The sequence below is a fragment of the Nyctereutes procyonoides genome, unplaced genomic scaffold (genome assembly GCF_905146905.1).
Source record: "Nyctereutes procyonoides isolate TBG_1078 unplaced genomic scaffold, NYPRO_anot_genome, whole genome shotgun sequence".
NCBI lineage: Eukaryota > Metazoa > Chordata > Mammalia > Carnivora > Canidae > Nyctereutes > Nyctereutes procyonoides.
The window spans coordinates 7,571,944-7,586,212 of record NW_026575035.1 but is presented as its reverse complement, the minus strand read 5'-3'; the positions used below and the strand labels follow the sequence as shown (position 1 = coordinate 7,586,212).

General features: G+C 39.9%; 1 protein-coding gene across 1 annotated transcript; it reads right to left on the bottom strand.

The window, feature by feature from the left end:
- Window positions 1-2,349: 2,349 nt before the first annotated feature.
- On the bottom strand, window positions 2,350-3,571 carry LOC129505320 (NAD-dependent protein deacylase sirtuin-5, mitochondrial-like). The gene has a single exon (XM_055318328.1). The coding sequence runs from the start codon at window positions 3,388-3,390 to the stop codon at window positions 2,458-2,460; it is 933 nt and encodes a 310-aa protein (XP_055174303.1). The 5' UTR covers window positions 3,391-3,571; the 3' UTR covers window positions 2,350-2,457.
- Between the last annotated feature and the right edge of the window lie 10,698 nt (window positions 3,572-14,269).

The window sequence follows — 14,269 nt, the reverse complement described above, 5'->3', positions numbered from 1 at the left end:
ATCTCTGGCCCTCCCCTCAGTGATGGCAGACTTCTGATTGGCATCATGAAAAATCCTAGGTGCGAGGATCCAGAAGCAGTTGGCGGTCATTTACCTAATAATCAAGAGTTAATACAGCTTTGTTATCTCAAGTTTCCGTGGAATGAAGTACAGTGGTTTTGTGACTTATGGATTCTTACCAAATCTAGATAAAAATCTTCCTTCAAGGGATCATTAAAGGCTTTCCTCTGTGTTCCTGGCCACTGCTTCTTTCTCTTCTTTATGCTCCCTCCTCTTCCTCCATCTTCTGTCAAATGAGTGACTTCTATCAACATCCTTTCCCTAGGTAACCCCATCCAGTTCTGAGACTTTGTTTTTTTTTTTAATATTTTATTTATTTATTCATGAGAGACACAGAGAGAGAGGCAGAGGGAGAAGCAGGCTCCCTGCAGGGAGCCTGACATGGGACTCCATCCTGCGACTCCAGGATCACGCCCTGAGCCCAAGGCAGACGCTCAACCACTGAGCCACCCAGGTTCTGAGACTTTAAATATCATTCCTGTACTGTTAACTCTCACAGGTAAGTTGTCAGACCAGAACTGTCCTCTGACTCTGGATGTGAGTGTCCAACTTCTGACTCAATACTTCCACTTGATTTAGAACTTCGCATGCCGAACATAGAACTCTTGACTTGCCCTCCAGATCTGTTTTCCTATCCTATCAGGAAGTGGCATCAACATTCATTCCATTGCTCAAGCTAAGCCTAGGAGGCATCCTAAAGTCCTCCATTTCCCTCCCTTTATTCATCTAGTCCATCGTCAGATCCTCCTGGTTCACTTCTAAAATGTATCCCAAATTCCTCCTTTTTCTCTGATGCTACCTGAGTCTAGACCAGCATTCTTTCATGACTAAATTGCCTTGCTAGCTTCCTTAAAATCTCCCCACTTCCACTCTCACCCCCTAAAATGCATTCTCCACAGAGGGAGTTTTTAAAAATGTAATTCAGGGGCACCTGGATGGCTCAGTTGGTTAAGTGTCTGCCTTCAGCTCAGGTCATGATCTCAGGGCCCTGGGATCGAGCCCCATGTCAGGCTCTCTGCTCAGTGGGGAGTCCGTTTTTCCATCTCCCTCTGTGCTCTCTCTCTCTCTCTTTCTCAAATAAATAAAATCTTAATAAAAAAAGATTTCAAATATGCAAATCAGATAATAACACTCTGTGGCTTATAACCCTCCAGGAAGCTCTACTCCTCCTTAGGATATAGAAAGCCACAAGAGAACAGAGCTCCCCCAACAATGTGAACATGGCACATAATCTACAAAATCATAATATTCTTGAACCCATCAAGGGGCTGAGGTCACAAGCTGATCAAATAAACTAAACCCTAAAGAGTAATAAGACCTATGAGGAAATACAGGACACAAATATTGTTTCACCTCTGACAGAGCAAGGATAGAGGAGGTGGCTGCCATATAAGGGGGTGAAAAAATTATCTAAAATTGTGATATATTCTTAAAAGCCAGTGTGGGTAGGCATGTCAGTTTGGAATAAGTAGGATCATCAGACACAAGGAAAGTTGGCGCTCACTCACAGGTTCTTTACCGCTGGCCTCCAGCAGTTCTTCTGAGGAAAACTGGGGAAAGAGCAAGGGACCAGAAACAGATCCTCTTGGTAGTATGAAGATAGCTGAAGTCCCAACCAAAAGGATAAGATTGTCAGATTGGATTAAAAACGAGACACAACTATATGTTGTCTGTAAGAAACCCACTTTAAAAATGGGGAAATACAAACTGATTAAAAGTGAAAGGTTGGGGAAAAAAAAGATATACTGTAGAATTACTACTCAAAACAAACAGAATTGGTTACATTGATATTTGAATATCAGTATTTCAGAAATAAAAGAAACTTTACCTGGAATAAGGAAACACATTGCAATAATAACAAAGTGGTCAATTCATGAAGAAGATACAACATGTGCATGCACCTAACAGAGCTTCAAAATATTTAAGTTGATTGAAGAAAAAGAAAAAAGAGATAAATATACAATTATAATTGGAGATTTTGACACTCTGTCTTAATAATCGATAGAAAAGTAGATAGAAAATCAGTAAGATTATAATGACCAATGCTATTAAACAAATTGATCTAATTTTATTTAGTGAACACTTTATTTATTTATTTATTTTAGTTTTTTCAAAAGATAATCTAATCACAAAATGTTTCCAATAGCCAACCAAACACATAGGAGAGATTTTATGTTTAAGTTCACATGAAAGAACGTGCATTAACCTGGCTGTTCTCTGACTTCTCCTAAGAGTGTTTGCTATTGTTGCTTTACTTAGCATCAGGTGGGATTCCAGCCAGGGAATCTGATGGTATTTCTAGATTTTCCAGTATTTAGCTCACGGTCCCCACAATCAGTTCTCTGTGTGTGGCCCAAGTACTTAGACATACTACAATTTCTTCTTTCCCCAGGACAACTAAGAAACATTGCCAGTTTCATGAGGATCCAGGGCTTCAGGAAGAGTGGTACCACATGGCCCCTGGAAATGAAACCTGAATCTGTTGGTGGCTGGGGTGGTTTCCATGTTGAATTCGGCCACTGGCACTCCCCGGGCAGACACCTGTGGTGCAAACATGGCAGCAGGATAAACCACAGAGGAAGTTCCCACCACTAGACATAAGTCACAGAGGGTCAGCTCTTTGTCAACCTCCTCCAGAACGGCAGGATCCAGATTTTCTCCAAACCACACGACGTGAGGTCTCAGCAAGCCCCCACACCCTGCCTCTTCACACCGGGGAAGTTTTTCCACTGGGATTCTGGCATCTTGAGCTTCAGGGTCTGGAGCACCTTTTCCTGATAAAGCTGGACAAATTGGACTCTTGTAATTCTCAGCCACAATTCCACAAGAGGTACATCGCGTTTTAAATAAGCTCCCATGGATTTCCAGAAGGTTCTTGGTGCCAGCCCTGCGATGCAGCTCATCGATGTTTTGAGTGATGACCATGACCCGTCGGCCCTGCTCGCGCAGCCGGGCCTCACATTCGGCAATGGCAAGGTGCCCCGGGTTTGGCTCCTTGCTGAGCATGACCTCCCGCCGATAATGGTAGAACTCCCACACCAGGGAAGGGTTTCGTGCAAAGGCCTGAGGGGTGGCCAGGTCCTGAGCTTGCCATTTTCTCCAGTAGCCCCCAGCTCCTCTGAAAGTCGGGACTCCGCTCTCAGCACTAACGCCAGCCCCTGAAATGATGACTATGTGCTTCGCTTTTGCAAAAAGCTTCCGAAAATCAGCCATATTTGAACTTGGTCGAGCCATTGTTGGGCAAATCCGGGTTCCAGTGGAGGCTGGAGACTTCAATCCACGATACAGCCCATAAAGTAATCGACAGGGGGCAATCTGAAGAGGTTGCATCAAGTTGTCTTTGTGGTACTAATTCCTGAGATGGGTTCTGCTCCGGCCGCGGGACCTTGGACCTCGCTTCCAGCCGCCTCCCTCGTCTCCCGGGCGGCAGCGGCCCGCAGGCTAGGCCCGGAGCACGCCCGGGCTCGAGGCTCCGCACGTGTGGCGGCCCTGCCTGGGGGCTCCGGGGGGTCGGCTTCCCGCAGAAGCGGGGTCCACTCCCCTTAGTGAACACTTTAACTAACAACATCTGAATACATATTCACTTGATGTGCTTAGAAAATATTCACCAAGACAGACCACATTCTGAGTCATAAAAAAAGCCTTGATATTTTTTTAGAATTAAAATCATATAAATGTCTGCTCTCTGTCCACAGTGAATTAAAAGTAGAAATCAATGACAGAAACATATCTACAAAAATCACAAAACACACTATATTAAACAATATCTATCTAAATAATCCTTGGTTAAGAGAGGAATTCACAAGAAGTGTTTAATAAGATTAAAAAGAAAACATATCAGAATTTAGGAATGCAGTTATAGTAGCTCTTAAAGGGAAATTTATCACATTAAATGCTTACAATAGAAAATAAAAAAGAGGGCCACCTGGCTCTGTCCATCAAGCATCTGACTCTTGATTTAGGCTCAGGTGATGATCTCAGGGTTGTCAGATCAAGCCCCACGTCAGCTCTGCACTGAGTGTGGACCCTGCTCAGGTTTCTCTCTCTCCCTCTCTCTCTCTCTCTGCCCCTCCCACCCCTTACCACCCTCCCAACTCATGCACACACATGTGCCCTCTCTCTCTCTAAAAAAGAAAAAAAACAAGTTTAAAAAATGAGAATAAAAAAGATTTTAAATTAATAATGTAAGTTTTGACCTTGAGAAACTAAAAGAAAGCAAATCAAGCTCAAGCAAGCAGAAGAAAGGTAACAGTAAGAATCAGAGTATATATCAAGCAATGAAAATGAATAGAGATCATCAATGAAACCCACAACTGGCTTTTTGAGAAGACCAATAAAATTTATAAACTCTCAGCCAGTTCAGTAAAGAGAAAAGAGAGAAATTTCAAGAGAAGACACAAACTATTAATATCAGGAAGGGAAGAGAGATCATCATAGAGCTTACATATACTAAAAAGATATAAAATATTGTGAACTATATATCAAAAAGTCTATAAAGTCCTTGAAATCACAAACTACAAAATCACTCAAGAAGAAATAGATAGCCAGAGTAGTCCTGCATCTTTGAAAAAGCAGGAATTTGTTGTTAAAAACCTGCTCACAAAGGAAACTCTAGGCCCAGATGCATTATTGGTAAATTCCACCAAACATTTAAGAAAGAAATAATACAAACTGTACACAACTCTTGCAGGAAATGTAAGTGGAAACCATATTTCTCAACCCATTTTATAAAGCCAGAATTACCCTGATATTAACCCAAAGATATTACAAGAGAAGAAAGCTACAGGCAGTATCCCTCATGAAGATAAATCAAAAATTTTAGCTAATTAAATACAAAAATATATAAAAGGGATAATGTATCATGATCAATTAAGGTTTATCCCTAGCTAAAGGGATGGTCCAACAATAGAAACAATAAATCAACTTAACCAATGCAATATTAAAGAGAAAACGAAACCGGGATCCCTGGGTGGCGCAGCGGTTTGGCGCCTGCCTTTGGCCCACGGCGCGATCCTGGAGACCCGGGATCGAATCCCATATCGGGCTCCCGGTGCATGGAGCCTGCTTCTTCCTCTGCCTCTCTCTCTCTCTCTCTCTCTCTCTCTCTCTCTGACTATCATAAATAAAAAAATTAAAAAAAAAAGAACTAAAAAGAAAACGAAACCAAAACAAACCTATGATTATCTTAATAGATACACCTAAAAAAGGGGAAGAGCACTTTACAAAATCCAATACTCATCCCTGAGAAAAGATCTCAACAATCCAGGAATAGAAGGGAACTTCCACATTCTGAGAAGGGATATTCCACATTCTGATAAAAGATATCAATGAAAGACCTTTGGCTAACACCAAAATGATGAAAGACTGAATGCTCTCTTCATAAGGTCAGAAACAGAGCAAGAGTGTCTTCTCTCACTATCGCACTGCAGCCAGTTCAATAAAACAAGAAAAAATATAAAAGATTGGAAAAGAAGGAGTAAAAGTCCTTTTGCAAATATGTTATTAGAATCAGTGAGTTTTAGCAATGTTTTATATATATATATATATATATATATATATATATATATATATATATATATATTCAACTGATTCTTGACAAAGGTACAAAGGCAATTCAGTGGAGAAAAGATAGTCTTTTCAACAAATGGGTAGCCATATGCAAAAATGAACTTAGATACACACCTCATATGATATACAAAAATTAAAAAAAATTAACTCAAAATGGATTATGGTCAAAATATAAAACATAAGGTTATAATACTGCTTGAAGAAAACATAGGGGAAAAATCTTCACAACCCTGAACTAGGTAAGAGTTCTTAGATACAATGCAAAAATCTCAATCTATCAAAGAAAAAAAATGGTATCTTGAATGTCATCTAAATTAAGAACTGCTTTTCAAAAGACACTGGTAATAAAAATTAAAAGTGAAACCATGGGCTGGGAAAAATATACACCTGATAAAGGAATTGCATGCAGAATATATAAAGAATTCTCACCACCCTATAGAAAGGAAATAACCTAGTTTAAAAAAAAAGAAATGGGCAAGAGAGTTGAAGGCCCAGTTTGCCAAAGAACAAATATGGACAACATAGAAGCACATGAAAATATGCTCAGTAACATTACTCATTAGAGAAATGCGTATTAAAACACAATTGGAGGGGCACCTGGATAGCTCAGTGTTTGAGCATCTGCCTTTGGCTCAGGTCGTGATCCCGGGGTCCTGCTTCTCCTTCTGCCTATGTCTCTGCCTCTCTCTGTGTGTCCCTCATGAATAAATAAATAAAATCTCTGAAAATAATAAATATAAAAATTAAAAATTAAAATTAATGACAGCTGAGAAATAGTTTGGTAACAACATTAAGAATTAGACAATTTGGGTTTTAGATTTGGTTCTATAATTAGCAAGCTGTATGACCTTGAGAAAATCACTCACTGACACACAGAACAAAAGGATCAGGCAAGATGCTGGTTCAAATTCCTTCCAATTTTACAGATTTATATTTTTGAGGATTTGTATCAAATTTCAGGCCCATCTCAGTACATATATATATATATATATATATATATATATATATATATATAATAAGCACTTCATAAATGGTATTTACCCAAACTGAGGTGAACCTTAGGAAACCAAACAGAAAACATATTTATCCTTGAAAGAAGCCGTGGATCACACCAGGGCACACTTGTGATGCTGGAGACCGTCTCAGAGAGAGATTGTCACCAGGCTCCTCAGTCTCTCTCCCCTCTCCCTTTCTTCCTCTCTTTCTCTGTCTCTCTCTCTAGTCTTTTTCTGGTCTCTCTCTCTCTCAGGTCTCTCTTTAAAAGCCTTCTAACTGATGAGGTCAGACCCACCAGATACTCTCTAACTTAAAGGCAACTGATGAGGTACTTTAATTATATCTTTAAGACCTCTTCATAGTAGCATATTAATTAGTTTTGGTTGAGTAACTGGGAAAAAGGACATGTGTATGCATACGCACGTGTGTGTGCGTATGTGTGTGTGTGTTATAGAAGTCTACTGTTTCCCTTCTATTCTCCAGCTCTTGTGAGAGAGTTCTCTCTTGTAACCTGCTTTATTAGAAACAAACTGAAGAAGGAATTCTGGATATAACTGTAGCTTAGCCCAGCCAATCTCACACACCACAGAGCCATCCCAATGACTCCGAAAACATATTGGAGGAAATTAATATTTATAGCCACACACAGCAACCACCAAAAGGCAGCACAGTGTAGTTGTTAAAATACCAGCACTTGAAACCAGGTTGCCTGGGTTTGAAGCTCAGCTTGTGGGTAATATGATTCTCAGCAAGTTTCTTAATCTCTTTTTGTCTCAGTTTCTTCTTTAATAAAATGAAAGAGTTAAAATAGCACCTAACTCCTATAGATGCTAGAGGATGAAATAGAAATATTGCATGGGCCAGGAAGATTAGATTGCACGCCTGGTACAGGATAAACACGCACTTTTACTATTGTGTGCTACATACTTTGCATACTTTGCCTTATTTAATAGCTCCCTTCACCATTAATAAATATTACACATCCTACTGTGCAGCCACTGAGAACAGAACAAGGGACCACAACCATGGTCCCTGCCCTCAGTGAGTTGGCAGCGAACATGTAAGTGGAAAACACATAAGAAGTCATTCTAACACAATGTGATAAGCACTATTACATTCACTATAACCCAATGGGGTAGGAAATATTATCATTCTTTTACAGATAAATGTGCCAGAATTTATTGAAAGTAGGGAATTAGCTGAGCATTATATGGCAGATTAATTTGCCAGGGCTGCTGTAACAAAGTACCACAAACTAGGTGGCATAAGAATAGAAATTTACTGTCCCACAATTTCGAAGGCTATAAGTCCAAAGTCAAGGTGTTGGCAGGATTGGTTACTTCTTTTTTTTTTTAATTTAAAATTTTTATTTTTTGGAGTTCAATTTGCCAACATATAGCATTAACACCCAGTGCTCATCCCGTCAAGTGCCCCCCTCAGTGCCCATCACCCAGTCACCCCAACCCCCACCCACCTCCCTTTCCACCACACCTTGTTCGTTTCCCAGAGTTAGGAGTCTCTCATGCTCTGTCTCCCTTTATGATATTTCCCACTCATTTTTTCTCCTTTCCCCTTTATTCCCTTTCACTATTTTTTACATTCCCCAAATTAATGAGACCATATAATGTTTGTCCTTCTCCGATTGACTTACTTCACTCAGCATAATACCCTCCAGTTCCATCCACGTCGAAGCAAATGGTGGGTATTCGTCGTTTCTAATGGCTGAGGAATATTCCATTGTAGACATAGACCACATCTTCTTTATCCATTCATCTTTCGATGGACACCGAGGCTCCTTCCACAGTTTGGCTATTGTGGACATTGCTGCTAGAAACATCGGGGTGCAGGTGGTCTGGGGTTTCACTGAATCTGTATCTTTGGGGTAAATCCCCAGCAGTACAATTGCTGGGTCGTAGGGCAGGTCTATTTTTAACTCTTTGAGGAACCTCCACACAGTTTTCCAGAGTGGCTGCACCAGTTCACATTCCCACCAACAGTGCAAGAGGGTTCCCCTTTCTCCGCATCCTCTCCAACATTTGTGGTTTCCTGTCTTGTTAATTTTCCCCATTCTCACTGGTGTGAGGTGGTATCTCATTGTGGTTTTGATTTGTATTTCCCTGATGGCAAGTGATGCAGAGCATTTTCTCACGTGCATGTTGGCCATGTCTATGTCTTCCTCTGTGAGATTTCTCTACATGTCTTTTGCCCATTTCATGACTGGATTGTTTGTTTCTTTGCTGTTGAGTTTAATAAAGTTCTTTATAGATCTTGGATACTAGCCCTTTATCTAATATGTCATTTGCAAATATCGTCTCCCATTCTGTAGGTTGTCTTTGAGTTTTGTTGACTGTTTCTTTTGCTGTGCAGAAGCTTTTGATCTTGATTAAGTCCCAATGATTCATTTTTGCTTTTGTTTCCCTTGCCTTCATAGATGTATCTTACAAGAAGTTGCTGTGGCCAAGTTCAAAAAGGGTGTTGCCTGTGTTCTCCTCTAGGATTTTGATGGAATCTTGTCTCACATTTAGATCTTTCATCCATTTTTAGTTTATCTTTGTGTATGGTGTGAGTTTCATTCTTCTGCATGTGGCTGTCCAATTTTCCCAGCACCATTTATTGAAGAGATTGTCTTTTTTCCAGTAGATCGTCTTTCCTGCTTTATCAAATATTAGTTGACCATGGAGTTGAGGCCCATTTCTGGGTTCTCTATTCTGTTCCATTGATCTATGTGTCTGTTTTTGTGCCGGTACCACACTGTCTTGATGAGCACAGCTTTGTAGTACAACCTGAAATCTGGCATTGTGATGCCCCCAGATATGGTTTTCTTTTTCAACATTCCCCTGGCTATTTGGGGTCTTTTCTGATTCCACGCAAATCTTAAGATGATTTGTCCCAACTCTCTGAAGAAAGTCCATGGTATTTTGATAGGGATTGCATTAAACGTGTAAATTGCCCTGGGTAACATTGACATTTTCACAATATTAATTCTTCCAATCCATGAGCATGGAATATTTTTCCATCTCTCTGTGTCTTCCTCAATTTCTTTCAGAAGTGTTCTATAGTTTTTAGGGTATAGATCCTTTACCTCTTTGGTTAGGTTTATTCCTAGGTATCTAATGCTTTTGGGTGCAATTGTAAATGGGATTGAATCCTTAATTTCTCTTTCTTCAGTCCATTGTTAGTGTATAGAAATGCCACTGATTTCTGGGCATTGATTTTGTATCCTGCCACGCTACCAAATTGCTGTATGAGTTCTAGCAATCTTGGGGGCCGGGGTTGGTTACTTCTGAAAGTTGTAAGAGAGAATCTATTCCAAGTCTCTCTCTGAGCTTCTGGTTTGCTAGTAAACCATGCAGCCCTTAGCTTGTAGAAACAGCACCACAGGGGATCCTTGGTTTAACCCCTGCCTTTGTGATCCTGGAGACCCGGGAACGAGCCCCATATCAGGCTCCCTGCATGGAGCCTGTTTCTCCCTCTGCCTGTGTCTCTGGCTCTCTCTCTCTCTGTGTGTCTCATGAATAAATAAATAAAATCTTAAAAAAAGAAAGAAAGAAACATCACCGCGATCTCTGCCTTCGCTCTCATTGACGTGGTGTTCTCTCTGTGTGTGTGTGTCTACGTCTAAATTCCCCTCTTTTGTATATAAGCACACCAGCCATAAGGGATTATGGGTCCACCCTAACTGCAGACCTCATCTTAAATAATTATATATGCATGACTCTATTTCCAAATAAGGGCACATTCTGAGGTATGGGGGTCAGGACTTCAACATACAAATTTGTAGCGGTGGGAGGGGGGAGGACACAATCCAGCCCATCACAAATACATACGAGGTGGCAAAATTAGGAGCTAAATCCAAGTCTGTCTGATCTGTCTGATTCAGGGCCCATGAACCACGCCTCTTCACTCTGGGTAACAGATGTATGATGGACTATTGAAAGAAAACTAGGGACCTCGGGGTCTGTCCTTGACCTGTGAGAAAGCCCTGTGCACAGCAGCCTACTTAATCTCCCAATCAACATTTTGCGTGTGCATCAGGGTGAATGGTCCACTGGTATTTTTAACTGATAGTCTCATTTGTAAAGCAAAATGTCACTCCTCATTTGGTGAAATCCAAAGCTCAAGTCCACCAGAAACTGAAGACTCAGAAAAGCAACAAGGTAACCAATTTTGAAAATAAAGCAGCAGGCTAGTTTATTTGGCAACTGTTTGCCGGTTAAAATTAGCCTGTTCCTTTGCAAGAAAGATTAAATCGGTGAGTTATGATGTGGGAAAAATCTAGTTTCTAGTTTAGACAAATCCAAAGGTGTAGGCTGAGAATACTTTGATTAAATTTCAAGCATACTGCTGGTGTTTGAACCATGCTGCTGCTTCTCTCTTGAAATTGCTTCATGGTTTTATTGTTACACTCTTATTGCTTGTACTAAATACTGGTGAGATAGTGCTTAGGCTAGTGTTTTTATATGATTCATAATATTCATAACCATCATTTTAAAACTTCCGTTCCGTACTTGTTGCACATACATTCGCCTGACTCTCTATCTATTAGTCCCTAAAGAAAAGTGTTTCCAACATTCCAGCTCAGAGAGTGGCATATGGAGGCTATTGATAAATATGTGGTGAGAATTGAACCATATTTCCAACATCTTTAAATATGGAATGTATCCAAAGACTAATGAACAAATTATAATAATAAAAATTCATTTATTTGCTTCTATCATTTGAAACCTTTTTAGGGAAGATTTAGGGTCTTTCATTTTGAAAGAACTAAAAGTATACATTTAAAAAATGAAAAAGATGTATGCATTTCTATTTTAACATCAGGGATCATTTAGTAAAAGTTTTTTGCTTTCTACAAAAGTATGAATAATGACAGTGAATATATTCATGTTTCAAAAACAGCAAGCAGGATCTGGAGTTTTGTTTTATATAAGAATATCAAAATTTGTGATTTTGTTTTCAGGTCTTTCCTGTCATGGATGTTACCTATTGCTTTGTCTTTAACCCTGGCTCTTTATTCATTCTAATGTGTCCACTAGGGCAGGGCAAGTGCTCGCTAAATGACTACATGAAGGCCAGGCCTCACCATAGAGATGCCCAGTAAAAATCCCACCCAATTCAGACACATGAGGGATGAATTTAACCAGGCCATGAATACAGTACATCATAGTGGCTAAACATTTTGGGCTTGGAATCAGAAGAATTTGAACTTGAATCCCATTTCTGCCACTCACTTGCTGTGTGAGCTGAGGCAAGTTTCTTAACCTCTCTGAATCTTATCTGCAATGTAAATATCATATTTTTATTTGCCCCAGAGGGCTGAGAAAAAATTAAATAAGGTAATGGATATAAAGCATTTAGCATATAATAAAATAAGGTTTAGTAAATGATAGCTACTATTAAATACTTCATAAAGGGAAAAGTTTGAATTAGGAATTTTTATTTAAGATTTATTACTTTAATATATATTTAGTAACTAAATTACACTCGATGTCTAATTATCATAATTTTTGACATAATTATTAACTGGCATTTCATTTATTTATTTATTTAAAGATCGTATTTATTTATTCATGAGAGACACAGAGAGAGAGAGAGACGCAGAGACACAGGCAGAGGGAGAAGCAGGCTCCATGCAGGGAGCCCAATGTGGGACTGGATCTTGGGACTCCAGGATCACAACCTGGGCTGAAGGCAGTGCTAAACCACCAAGCCACCCGGGCTGCCTGCATTTCTTTTTTTTAAAGATTTATTTATTTGAGAGAGAGAGCAGGGGGAGGGAAAGAGGGAGAAGAGAGAATTCCACCTCTGAGCAGGGAGCCTGACAGGGCTGGATCTCATGACCTCAAAATCATGGCCTGAGCCAAAACCAAAAGTTGGACACTCAACCACACACCCCTCAAAAGACATTTTTGAAAACCTATTTGATTCAGGGCATTTAGTGCCATGGGCTAGAGAAAAGAAAGGGTAAATGATTATTCAGTTAAGAAATAGGTCTTAATATAACCTAGTAAAGATCTTGACAGGATGTCCTTAAATGACTATGTAAAAATGACTTGAATTAGCATTTCAATCGTTTGCATGTCAGCTAGAGCTTATGAGCACCTGGGAAAAATATTTTCCTGAGTAAAATAATCTTTTACTTGTTAGTAAAAGTAACAAGTATAACATATACTTGTTAGTATATGTTACGAAAGGTCTGTGCAAACGCACCTTATTACAGATAGTACAAAATTAAATTCTAACTAGTATCTGTGTGAGTGGCACAACATTTAAAATTAGCAGTCCGAATTGATGTGGGATTTTTCTCCTTATGTGTGTTTGTAGGTATGCACACACATTTATATATAGCACACACAGAGACATGAACAAGAGTACTCACAGGAGATCCAAGCATTTGGAGTCAGTCACTTTTAATCAAATTAATGTAAACTTAGCACAAAGAAGCCTTCTCCGCTAGGTAAGGGCATGTGTTAAAGGCTGGTGTGCCTGTGGGCCACTCAGATCAGAAACATCCTTCATCCATGTTACAGCTGGCAGCTTCTAAATTCTTTGTTACTTAGCATTTTAGAACTGTAGAACTAGGTTTTTGTTCGCCTCCTGACAATTCCGGACTTATCTCTGGCACAGGGCGTTTCTCTGGTTGACAGGTTGGAGCAGAGCCCTCAAGATACATCTCTTATTTAGGGCTCAGGAAATGGATCTTTTTCAGAATTCTGGATTATCATTTGCCGTGGACTGCTCCCAGATGAATAATATGGTGCTGGGCACGATGCTGTTCATTTTGTCAGGCCCCTGGCATGATCTCCTGCTTTGGATGGAGTCAGTTATTAGGAATCTGAGTCAGTGTAGATAGAATTCAGTATTCATGAAGATTTGAGAGGGCAGGGCCATAGAAGGGATTCTAACACATTCTCATGACTGAGACACTTTGAGGGAGCCTGGCCGACTAATAGAGAACAGCCCTGACCTTCAACCCTACAAATTCAAATGCAATTTGTCATCCAATATAAAATGAATCTGGCCATGTGTAATCCTGCATGATGGAGCGATCTTGTCCCAGAAAAACTCACCAACATGAAAGAGGGGCATTGAAAAATAAAACCCACAAAATGCTTGAGAAGACTCATCAATATGCTAATCATAAATTCCTTTTCTAAAATAATGGGCAGCCCTGTGATTCCGAGGGCAGGATAGATTCCATTATCACACAAGGGATGGAAGTGGGAAATTGCTGGTGGTTTTCTTCCCTCCACAGAATTTAAATTATGTTTTAATATTTATTTTTCACTCTCTCCTTTAACAATTTAAAATTTATAATTTAAAATTCTGTTTTGATCATTACTTTCCACCTCTCTTTGGATAACTGAAGAAGAAAGGTTGAATTGCAATAGTCTTTTCTGTTGTTCCAGAAACTTCTTCTTTCTCAGAGGATTTTTCTGAGTGGGTCAGGAGCCAGGACTGGAGAGAAGCTCAGAGAACCAAACCTGAAATATATATTTTTTTAAGATTTTATTTATTCAGGGATCCCTGGGTGGCGCAGCGGTTTAGCGCCTGCCTTTGGCCCAGGGCGCGATCCTGGAGACCCGGGATCGAATCCCACGTTGGGCTCCCGGTGCATGGAGCCTGCAGGCAGAGACACAGGCAG

Bases quoted from the DNA above. Each gene is read 5' to 3' on its own strand.
- LOC129505320 (XM_055318328.1), bottom strand. From the start codon at position 3,390: ATGCAACCTCTTCAGATTGCCCCCTGTCGATTACTTTATGGGCTGTAT.